At 43.2% G+C, this 11,770-nt stretch overlaps 1 protein-coding gene across 2 annotated transcripts; it reads left to right on the forward strand.

The window, feature by feature from the left end:
- The first annotated feature begins 6,476 nt into the window (after window positions 1–6,476).
- Window positions 6,477–11,770, forward strand: LOC127325985 (uncharacterized). 2 transcript variants are annotated; one of them, XM_051352826.1, is made up of 10 exons: window positions 6,477–6,715; window positions 6,829–6,934; window positions 8,333–8,526; window positions 8,613–8,819; window positions 9,453–9,871; window positions 10,019–10,190; window positions 10,398–10,496; window positions 10,609–10,841; window positions 10,981–11,053; window positions 11,272–11,770. In XM_051352826.1, exons 1-10 carry the CDS (start codon window positions 6,524–6,526, stop codon window positions 11,359–11,361), a joined length of 1,785 nt encoding a protein of 594 aa, XP_051208786.1. In that variant the 5' UTR covers window positions 6,477–6,523; the 3' UTR covers window positions 11,362–11,770. The 2 variants fall into 2 exon arrangements, with proteins under 2 accessions (XP_051208786.1, XP_051208787.1); XM_051352827.1 differs by having other exon boundaries at window positions 10,398–10,490.

Raw genomic sequence — 11,770 nt, forward strand, 5'->3', positions numbered from 1 at the left:
GCGCCAACGTGGAACCTGCACAACACAACCAAAGTACTTTGTCCCAACGTAACAGTGAGGTTGTCAATCTCACCGGCTTGCTGTAACAAAGGATTAGATGTATAGTGTGGATGATGATTGTTTGCAGAAAACAGTAGAACAAGTATTGCAGTAGATTGTATTCGATGTTAAGAATGGACCGGGGTCCACAGTTCACTAGAGGTGTCTCTCCCATAAGATGAATAGCATGTTGGGTGAACAAATTACAGTTGGGCAACTGACAAATAAAGAGGGCATGACAATGCACATACATGATATGATGAGTATTGTGAGATTTAATTGGGCATTACGACAAAGTACATAGACCGCTATCCAGCATGCATCTATGCCTAAAAAGTCCACCTTCAGGTTATCATCCGAACCCCTTCCAGTATTAAGTTGCAAACAACAGACAATTGCATTAAGTATGGTGCGTAATGTAATCAATAACTACATCCTCGGACATAGCATCAATGTTTTATCCCTATTGGCAATAGCACATCCACAACCTTAGAGGTTTCTGTCACTCCCCCAGATTTAATGGAGACATGAACCCACTATCGAGCATAAATACTCCCTCTTGGAGTTACAAGTATCAACTTGGCCAGAGCCTCTACTAGTAACGGAGAGCATGCAAGATCATAAACAACACATAGATAATAGATTGATAATTAACATAACATAGTATTCTCTATCCATCGGATCCCAACAAACACAACATATAACATTACAGATAGATGATCTTGATCATGTTAGGCAGCTCACAAGATCCAACAATGAAGCACAATTAGGAGAAGACGACCATCTAGCTACTGCTATGGACCCATAGTCCAGGGGTGAACTACTCACTCATCACTCCGGAGGCGACCATGGCGGTGAAGAGTCCTCCGGGAGATGATTCCCCTCTCCGGCAGGGTGCCGGAGGCGATCTCCTGAATCCCCCGAGATGGGATTGGCGACGGCGGCGTCTCTGGAAGGTTTTCCGTATCGTGGCTCTCGGTACTGGGGGTTTCGCGACGAAGGCTATAAGTAGGCGGAGGAGATAGGTCAGGGGGCCTGACAGGGGGCCCACACACTAGGCCGGCGCGGCCAGGGCTTGGGCCGCGCCGCCCTAGCGTCTGGCCACCTCGTGGCCCCACTTCGTATCATCTTCGGTCTTCTGGAAGCTTCGTTTGAAAATAGGCCCCTGGGTATTGATTTCGTCCAATTCCGAGAATATTTCCTTACTAGGATTTCTGAAACCAAAAACAGCAGAAAACAACAACTGGCTCTTCGGCATCTCGTTAATAGGTTAGTGCCGGAAAATGCATAAATATGACATAAAGTATGCATAAAACATGTAGATATCATCAATAATGTGGCATGGAACATAAGAAATTATCGATACGTCGGAGACGTATCAGGCCTCAAGGGAATCTACTGGATATTAAGGTACTCCTTTTAATAGAGTACCGGAGCAAAGCATTAACACTCCGTGAACACATGTGATCCTCACATCACTACCATCCCCTCCGGTTGTCCCGATTTCTGTCACTTCGGGGCCATTGGTTCCGGACAGCGACATGTGTATACAACTTGCAGGTAAGATCATAAAACAATGAATATCATGATGAAACAATAACATGTTCAGATCTGAGATCATGGCACTCGGGCCCTAGTGACAAGCATTAAGCATAACAAGTTGCAACAATATCATCAAAGTACCAATTACGGACACTAGGCACTATGCCCTAACAATCTTATGCTATTACATGACCAATCTCATCCAATCCCTACCATCCCCTTCGGCCTACAGCGGGGGAATTACTCACACATGAATGGGGGAAACATGGCTGGTCGATGGAGAGGCGTCGGTGGTGATGATGGCGATGATCTCCTCCAATTCCCCGTCCCGGCGGAGTGCCAGAACGGAGACTTCTGGCTCCCGAGACGGAGTTTCGCAATGTGGTGGCGTTCTGGAGGGTTTCTGGCGACTTCGACTTCTTGGTCGCGATTTTTAGATCGAACCCTTTAAGTAGTCCAGAGGAGGGCGTCGGAGGCCGGCCGAGGAGGCCACACGCTAGGGCCGCGCGCCCCCCTCCTGGGCCGCGCCGCCCTATGGTGTGGGGCCCTCGGGCCTCCACCTGACTTGCCCTTCTGGCTCTGTGAGTCTTCTGGAAAAATAGGACCTTTCGCATAAATTCCGAGGATTTTCCCGAAAGTTGGATTTCTGCACAAAAACGAGACACCAGAACAGTTCTGCTGAAAACAGCGTTAGTCCGTGTTAGTTGCATCCAAAATACACAAATTAGAGGCAAAACAATAGCAAAAGTGTTCGGGAAAGTAGATACGTTTTGGACGTATCAGAGCTCTGTAGCATTCCTGATATTATATGTAGATGACATATTATTAATTGGGAATGATATAGAACTATTAAGCAGTGTAAAAGGTTATTTGAATAATAGTTTTTCAATGAAAGACCTTGGTGAAGCATCGTATATATTAGGCATCAAGATTTATAGAGATAGATCAAGATGCCTAATAGGGCTATCACGGAGTACATACCTGGACAAGATTCTAAAGAAGTTTAGAATGGACGAAAGTAAGAAAGGGTTCTTACCTATGTTACCAGCCAAGGTCTTGAGTAAGACTCAAGGACCGGCTATGGCAGAAGAAAGAGAAAGGATGAGTCAGATCCCCTATGCCTCGGCAGTAGGCTCTATCATGTATGCCATGATATGTACTAGACCGGATATAGCACATGCTGTTAGTTTGACTAGCAGATATCAAAGTGATCCAGGAATGGAACACTGGACAGCGGTCAAGAATATCCTGAAGTACTTGAAAAGAACTAAGGATATGTTTCTTTGTTATGGAGGTGACCAAGAGCTCGTTGTAACAAGTTACACCAATGCAAGTTGGAACACTGATCCTGATGACTCTAAGTCACGGTCTGGTACGTGTTTATATTGAATGGTGCTGCAGTAAGCTGGGCAAGCTCGAAAGTGCATGGTGGCGAAGTCTTCAACAGAATCAGAGTACATAGCGGCTTCAGAGGCTTCATCAGAAGCGGTATGGATGAAGAGGTTCATTGTAGAGCTCGGTGTGGTTCCTAGTGCATTGGACCCACTAGTCATCTACTGTGACAACATGGGTGCCATCGCCAATGCACAAGAACCAAGGTCACACAAGAGGCTGAAGCATATCAAGCTGCGTTATCACTCGATTCGCGAGTACATCGAAGATGGAGAAGTAAAGATTTGCAAAGTACACACTGATTTGAATGTAGCAGATCCGTTGACTAAAGCTCTCCCTAGGGCAAAGCATGACCAACACCAGAATGCCATGGGTGTTAGGTACCTTACAATGTAATCTAGATTATTGACTCTAGTGCAAGTGGGAGACTGTTGGAGATATGCCCAAGAGGCAATAATAAAAGTAGTTATTATATATCTTTATGTTTATGATAAATGTTTATATACCATGCTATAATTGTATTAACCGAAACATTGATACATGTGTGATATGTAAACAACAAAGAGTCCCTAGTATGCCTCTTAACTAGCTTGTTGATTAATAGATGATTAGTTTCATAATCATGAACATTGGATGTTATTAATAACAAGGTTATATCATTGTGTGAATGATGTAATGGACGCACCCAATTAAGCGTAGCATAAGATCACGTCATTAAGTTATTTGCTATAAGCTTTCGATACATAGTTACCTAGTCCTTATGACCATGAGATCATGTAAATCACTTATACCGGAAAGGTACTTTGATTACATCAAACGCCACTGCGTAAATGGGTGGTTATAAAGATGGGATTAAGTATCCGGAAAGTATGAGTTGAGGCATATGGATCAACAGTGGGAATTGTCCATCTCGATGATGGATAGATATACTCTGGGCCCTCTCGGTGGAATGTCGTCTAATGTCTTGCAAGCATATGAATAAGTTCATAAGAGACTACATACCACGGTACGAGTAAAGAGTACTTGTCAGGAGACGAGGTTGAACAATCTATAGAGTGATACTGATGATCAAACCTCGGACAAGTAAAATATCGCGTGACAAAGGGAATTGGTATCATATGTGAATGGTTCATTCGATCACTAAAGTCATCGTTGAATATGTGGGAGCCATTATGGATCTCCAGATCCCGCTATTGGTTATTGGTCGGAGAGAGTTCTCACCCATGTCCACATAGTTCGCGAACCGTAGGGTGACACACTTAAGGTTTGATGTTGAAATGGTAGAACTTGAATATGGAATGGAGTTCGAAGTATTGTTCGAAGTCTCGGATGGGATCCCGGACATCACGAGGAGTTTCGGAATGGTCCGGAGAATAAGATTCATATATAGGAAGTCATTTTATAAGTTTGAAAATGATCCGGTGATTTTACGGAAGGTTCTAGAAGGTTCTAGAAAAGTCCGAAGGAATCACTAAGGAAGGAGGAGTCCCGGAGGGACTCCACCTCCCCATGGCCGGCCAACCCTAGTGGGGGAGTCCAAGGTGGACTCCACCTAAGGGGGCCGGCCACCCCCCCCACATGGAAGGGGGGAATCCCACCTCAAGTGGGAGTCCCACCTTGGGTAGGTTTCCCTACTACATGGAAGGTTCTTGTGTTGGGGTCTTATTCGAAGACTTGTAGTCCAACACTTGGGGATCCACCTATATAATGAGGGGTATAGGGGAGGGGGCTGGCCACCACAACCACCCCACCTTGGCTGCACCCAAGGAGGCCGGCCACCCCCTCTCCCAAACCCTAGCCGCCCCCTCTCTCCTCCACCTCTCCCGCACGCTTAGCGAAGCTCCGTCGGAGTTCTCCATCGCCACCGCCACCACGCCGTCGTGCTGCCGGATTCAAGGAGGAGCTACTACTTCCACTGCCCGCTGGAACGGGGAGAAGGACGTCTTCTTCATCAACACCGAACGTGTGACCGAGTACGGAGGTGCTGCCCGATCGTGGCACCGTGATCAAGATCTTCTACGCGCTTTTGCAAGCGGCAAGTGATCGTCTACCGCAGCAACAAGAGCCTCATCTTGTAGGCTTTGGAAATCTTCAAGGGTGAGTCTCGATCATCTCCTCGTTGCTCCCGTCTTCTAGATTGCATCTTGGCTTGGATTGCGTTCTCGCGGTAGGAAATTTTTTGTTTTCTATGCAACGAATCCCTACAGCCCGAGGTGGACTAGACGCCGCTTGCACACCTCCGCGGCGAGGCTGCTGGTGCTGGGTGCGTGGGCGAGCTCCTCCGCCAGGCTGCACACCGACCTGCTAGCGAGGAGCCGAAGGCGGATCCACCGCTTGCACACCACCCCGGCGAGGCTGCTGGCGCTGGGCCTGAGGGTGAGCTCCTCCGCCAGGCTGCACGCCATCGCGTACGCCTGCTCATCACCGCAGCACCACGGCCACTCCGCCGTCTGCTCCTCTAGCAGATATAGCACGGGATACTATCAGCTGTTCGAGGCGGCAAAACACTCCACTCCACTGACATCCCCATGAGGAGAACTACTATTGCAGGCGTGAGTGGTACTGATCGGCGATAGATGGCAGAGCGGGAGCGAGGTTGTGTGAGCGACGACAGGGCTATATGATTATCGTGCAAGACGACCATGGCTCTCTCTCTTTCCGTCGGCGCTGCGTGGAAACTGGAAAGGATCGACCGACCCCTAAATCCAGGACCAAGCTACCCTTTCAGGAAAAAAAAATCAAAACGTTACCTTCCTAAATTATCCCTGCCTCAATACTACTCGCCTCGGGACAAGTAAATTGTACCGTAAAAAGTCACCTTATTATAGAGGGAGGGAGTATCGAAATTGCATGGGTGAACCTGGGAGCAAGCGCACCCTATATGAAAAAAAAATTTAGTAATTCAGAAAAAGCTCAAAAAAATTCAAATCTTTTTGGGAATCAAAGATGATCATGTATTGTACTTGTATACGAAAGATTCACCATGGAATAACTTCTCTTGTTTCCTGGGTGAAAAAAACAGACTTGGAGGTCCTATATTAAAGTACTATTCACGCTATATTCGTCATAGATTTGTTTTTTTTTTTGCCTGAAGTCAATGTGAAACATTTTTTGGCCAAACAAATTTATACGAGTACAATACTTGATTATCTTTGTTTCCCAAAAGGATTCGAATTTTTTTGACTTTATTTGAAATTACTACATTTTCTGGAGTATATAGGGTGCGCCTGTACCCGAGAGCCAAAAGTCCGGGTCAGAGGGAGTATGTCGTTTGCCCGAGGTTGCTGTGATTCACCTAAAGACTAAAGTTGCAAATGCACCGGCTAAAAACTAAAGGTGTAAAGCCTTATCGTTCATCTAAAGGCTAAAGGTGCAAGCAAATCCACGAACGTACACGTTGCATGATCTGCCTTCCTTCCTCCAGAAGGCACCACTTTGGCACTTAATTTGCTCCCGCTAAGACGGGTATATAAACGGACGCAACCTACGTACATACTGCACCAACACGACAGCGAACTGCTACTGGAGTGGAGTGTGGAGAACCGTACCGATGCCGACAGAGATGCCCTTGGGCCTCCCCTTCGTCGTCGACACATGGGGCTCGTCCTCCCGCCGCCGGCGCCACCACCACTTCCTCACCCACGCGCACACGGACCACCTCGCCAACGCCCAGGCCTACCCCGGCGACACCGTCTACGCCACCAAGCTCACCATGCGGCTTGCTCTCCAACGCTTTCCCCAGGTTACTACTCCCAGCTGTAGCTCCATCTACCAGATCGCCACGGTTAACTTTGCTCCGGAAGATTGTTTCTGTTAATTAATCGAGATCTCTCTTGAGGTTTGGTTGTACTGCAGCTGGAGCGGGGGGTGTTCGTGGAGATGGAACTGGGAAAGAGGTTGGTGGTGCGCGACCCCGACGGGGACTTTTCTGTCACCGCCTACGATGCTAACCATTGCCCAGGTAACAAGTACATCTCTGTAAAGATTCAAAGTAATCTTTACAAACACATATTGATGTTTCATTTAGATGAGAAAAGATGCTTTCAACTAGCAAGTACATCTTGTTGAACGCATTAACAGAAAACCTACATAGACAACCAGCCCATCGATCATGAGAAGATGCTTTCTTGTTGCATCAATACAAAACTTATGTAGACCAACATAGCCCATCATGAGACCTTGTGTCGTCCCTCAGTTACCTACTTTGGATCTACGTTGGCTCTCTTTGCCATTTGAGCTTTAAAATATTTGATGTCCTCTAGTAAAGGAAAAAAAAAAGGTATGCTTAACGAATTATGCACGTCTTAGATCTCATATTTTTACGTACATAGAATCTATTAGACTGCATTTTTTTTTTTTGAAAAAAGGGCAAAAGCTTTGCCCTATTCCATTAATTAAGGAGAAGTAGAATGAGTTTTACAAGGCACCCGATTACACTCTTGAAACAAAAAGGATCTACTCTCGTGGCATCAAGTTACTCATACATTTGTCACCCGCCAAAATCCAAAGTTTAGCCTCTTGCATGATCTTATTGAAGAGCACGGAGGGTGGCGCTTGCTTGCCTTTAAAAACCCGAGCGTTTCTTTCGTTCCAAAGTTCCCAAGACACAAGTAAGGTTAACGATGCGACGTCCTTGCGCTTGGTCATCTTGTCCCACCATGGGTGAAGAGAAGTGGTCGGCCAAAGGTTGGGGTCAAGGGGTTGGATGCCAAGCCAAGCGTTCAAAAGGCCCCAAAGGCGGATGGTGTAACGGCAATTGACAAGAAGGTGATCAACGGATTCAAGAGCATGTTTGCAAAGAGGACAATCCCGACCATTAGGCCAACCCCTCTTCTCCAAGCGGTCATTAGTCCAAAGTCTATTTTGAAGCGCAAGCCACATAAAGAACTTGAACTTAGGCGGTGCCCAAAACTTCCACACCGAGGAGGCAACCGGGGAAAGCGTGGCTCCGACACACTATGTAGTACATAATAGTGTCCGCCGTTGAAAGAGTAAAATATCAACAAACTTAATTCCACATTGCATGTATCATATATACACACAACTGAAAAAAACATACACACACCATTATCCAAAAACATACCACACCTGGCTTTCAACTGTATCTAAATATTTTTTAAGGGAATTCATTGCGTTGTTTATTATAAATGATTGTGGTAAGGGAAGCCCCTGCAATGACTTTCTGATAAAAAGAACCAAAATCTTGAACCTGGATGGCTGATTCGTACATCCATTTTCCTAAACCAAGTGAGTTAGGCTCGCTTCTTAATAATTTCTTACCTGCGGCAAATATTAATAGATAACTCCATTAGTTGCGCGCTTGGGCATGGCTAATGCTTTCTGTTTCTTGTGGCTTCAGGAGCAGTTATGTTTCTATTTGAGGGTCCATTCGGTAACATACTGCACACAGGTGACTGTCGGCTCACATCAAATTTTGTACTGAATTTGCCACTGAAATGGGAAGAAAATAATTGCCGTTTAGACAATGTGTACCTTGACTGCACATTTTCTGAACTCCCCTTGTTTCCAAGCAAGGAGTCGGCAATTCAGCAGGTTTTCCTCGAGGATATAAATGTGCTTCATCTTACTTATTGCAAGGAGATTCAACCACTAACTGTGAAATGATTCGGCGACTGCAGGTCATAGCTTGCATACTGAAGCATCCACACACACCTTTCGTTTATCTTCACTGTGAAAGACTTGGGCACGAAGAGATCCTACTTGAGGTATCAAGGGAATTTGGAACCAAAATTTATCTTGACAGAGGATGGAATTTGGATTATTTTGACACGTTGTCACTTACAGTCCCTGAAATAATCACTGATGATCCAACTTGTCGTTTCCAGGTGTGTTAATAAATCATTCGGTTTTAATAGCACTACTTTTTCAAGATTTTCAAATTATTTCCATGGGGGAAAGATTGGTTTCGATGTACATAGATGAAGTACAGTCACTATGAATTATTTCATTGTACAAATCTATTTAATTATCTATATATATACATATATCAATTACTCAAATCTAATTATATATATATATCAATCAATTACTCAAATCTAATTAGATTCTTTAGATATCCCCACGTTAATCAGAGGAACGGAAAACATCTCACCATCTATTTGGGGTGGCCGAATTATAATACTGCCTCCAGACAAAATTAATTGCCGGGACTCTATTTCATCTCATTACTACAAATAATATATATATGTTGCGTCAATTAATTTGGGGCGGATGGAGTACTTAAAATCAACTCCAGCTCAGATCAGGCAACTATGATATAGAACATATTACATTGGCTGACGGACTATGATTTTTTTGTTGATTCAAGTACACATATTTGGCAGATAGAGCTTTTTAATTTCTATGCACAACTGGCCGGTTTATATGTTCTTATCAAGTTTTTTTTTGCTGGTACTCTACACACAAAGTTTTGTATGGTCATTTTTGGTTTAAAGTTATAACTTGTTAACTCTCTGCAGATTGTTGGATGGAACCAATTCAAAGAGATCAAAGAAACCAAGCTTGAAGAGACAAGGGCTAGTCGCCAGCCAGATTCTTTACTTATCCGTCCTTCAACAATGTGGTATGCCCTTGGTCAAAACCAGAAACCGAGCCTAACAGAAGCCGAGCAGGATGATTCTGGGGTATGGCATGTTTGTTTCTCAATTCACTCCTCTCGTGATGAATTAGAGCAAGCTCTGCAAATTCTCCAGCCTCAGTGGGTCATTTCTACAACTCCCCCAAACTTTGCCAATGAACTGAGTTATGTAAGGGAACGTTGTTTAGCACGCACACCACAAGAAAATGTGCCAGTAAGCATCAATTTCTGCTCAACATCCGTAGACAAGGAAGTCTATGCAGATTTTGTTAGACGAATACCACCATTCTCAGAAAAGAGGTAATCTTGGTAAATGGAGCACATTCTTGAAACGCACATTATAATTTAAACACATTTCTATTTTGTGCATTTGCAAACTGAAATTTGATTGAGATCACTTAACCTTTTTATTCCTTTTTATTTGAAAAAACAATTATGGGCATGAAGCCCTAGAGTTGTGCAGATAGACCAAATATGGGTGGACCACAGAACTTTTGGACTATCAATGCGCGTGAATGGTCATATATCAGAACATTGTATGAACATGATGGGTCAAGCTATTATGTCAAAAGGGAGTGATGCAGCTTTCTCCATGCATGTATTGCATTCCGAGTATGCAGTGAGTGCATTTCTTTTCATTCATCCTCATCATCAATTTAACATGTGATTCAAATAAACTTGTGTAAACTGGAGGCTCCATATACCATTTTGTTGAAGTTTACACGTTACAGCGTTACATTCTTTGGACTACAAATGCACTTGTTTTTTTGGTGGTGGATTCATTTTAGATGACCCACATTTCCATATATCTTTGTTTCTCGTACAGAAAATGCTACAAGACCCCTTTCAATACCAAGAAAACATTTCGGATGATCTAACTGAGCAAAATCTGGGATACAAACTCGACAATATGGATGCAGTTAGTGTACATTTATCTCTTTTTGTATCATCATTTTTTATTTCCATGTAATTTTTATTTTCATTATTTCCATGCTTGTTTAAAGCTATTCTTTATGACATAATAATCACATCAACAGGTTTTTATGCCACTGCAAATGTGCAAGACTTGGTACCTAGTTGTGGCAAATTTTTGGAAGAAACGATTTGAGGTATTGAGCCCATTAGGGTACACTAACGAATTGATAAGAGAGGCACGGTCTATGGTGTACAACTTCCAGAAAGCATTTCATAATGCATATCCGGGGTCCAGAAGACTAAAAATCAAAGCAATGGATATTACCTTCCATACCATATCAAACTCATGCAACGAGTTGAGTTTCCGGCTCACATTTATTGCTATATACTTTTGTTTAAATATCTTTCTTGTTTCTCATACATGTTAAATGAATTAATCTTTAGCAATTAATTAAACTATATCCCATTATCTTTTTCTTTATCTATTTCAATAGATCCGACAGTGGTATATTTATCATGAAGGCACTGGATTTATATGATTTAGAGAAACATATCTTCTTTAAAGATGTAAGTGCCATTCATCTCTCTTCCTTTTCTTCCATATAATACTAGATGGATATCCTTTTTCAAGATGAGTAGGCATAATATATATATATAATTTTAAAAAATATAATATTTTTCATAATTAAAATGGGCTACATACATATTTTTTTTCTTATTTGATTCTTGGAGGAAATATCTGGTTATTCTTCATACTCTTTATAACATAGGTCATTGATTTTCAGTCTGATGCCAAAGGACTCCGTGAACACTTAACATTCTATCTCTTGGACCACAAGTACAATGAGAAGGCCCATATCATGTACAAGGGTTAGTGGGCCCATAAAGTCAGGGTCATGTGGTTCTGCCTGATCATAGAAGCGTTGGATGTAACCATATATTGTTGCTACCATCAAATAAGGAGTTAGACCAAGAGAGTTTGTGAATATACATCATTTCAAAATTGTCCACAAGAAGCAAATGTTGTGCACATGATCAATAAGCTAGGACAAAGGTCTCCACCGGATGCTTGGTTGGATGATCAACATAATTTCATTGTACACTTCCTAATGAATTATATATAAAAAACATTTCAGTCAATAAAGGATGGCAGATGGTAAAAAGGTTATGTGGTTTCTTTTGCATATCGATACAAGTTGTAAATGAGCAAGGAGAGAGAGCTCTACATGCATATGCTCTTGTACCCGATGGATGCTATGCAACTTCCTCCTCATGTGTGTTCCA

This window comes from Lolium perenne, chromosome 1, assembly GCF_019359855.2.
Source record: "Lolium perenne isolate Kyuss_39 chromosome 1, Kyuss_2.0, whole genome shotgun sequence".
Classification (NCBI taxonomy): domain Eukaryota; kingdom Viridiplantae; phylum Streptophyta; class Magnoliopsida; order Poales; family Poaceae; genus Lolium; species Lolium perenne.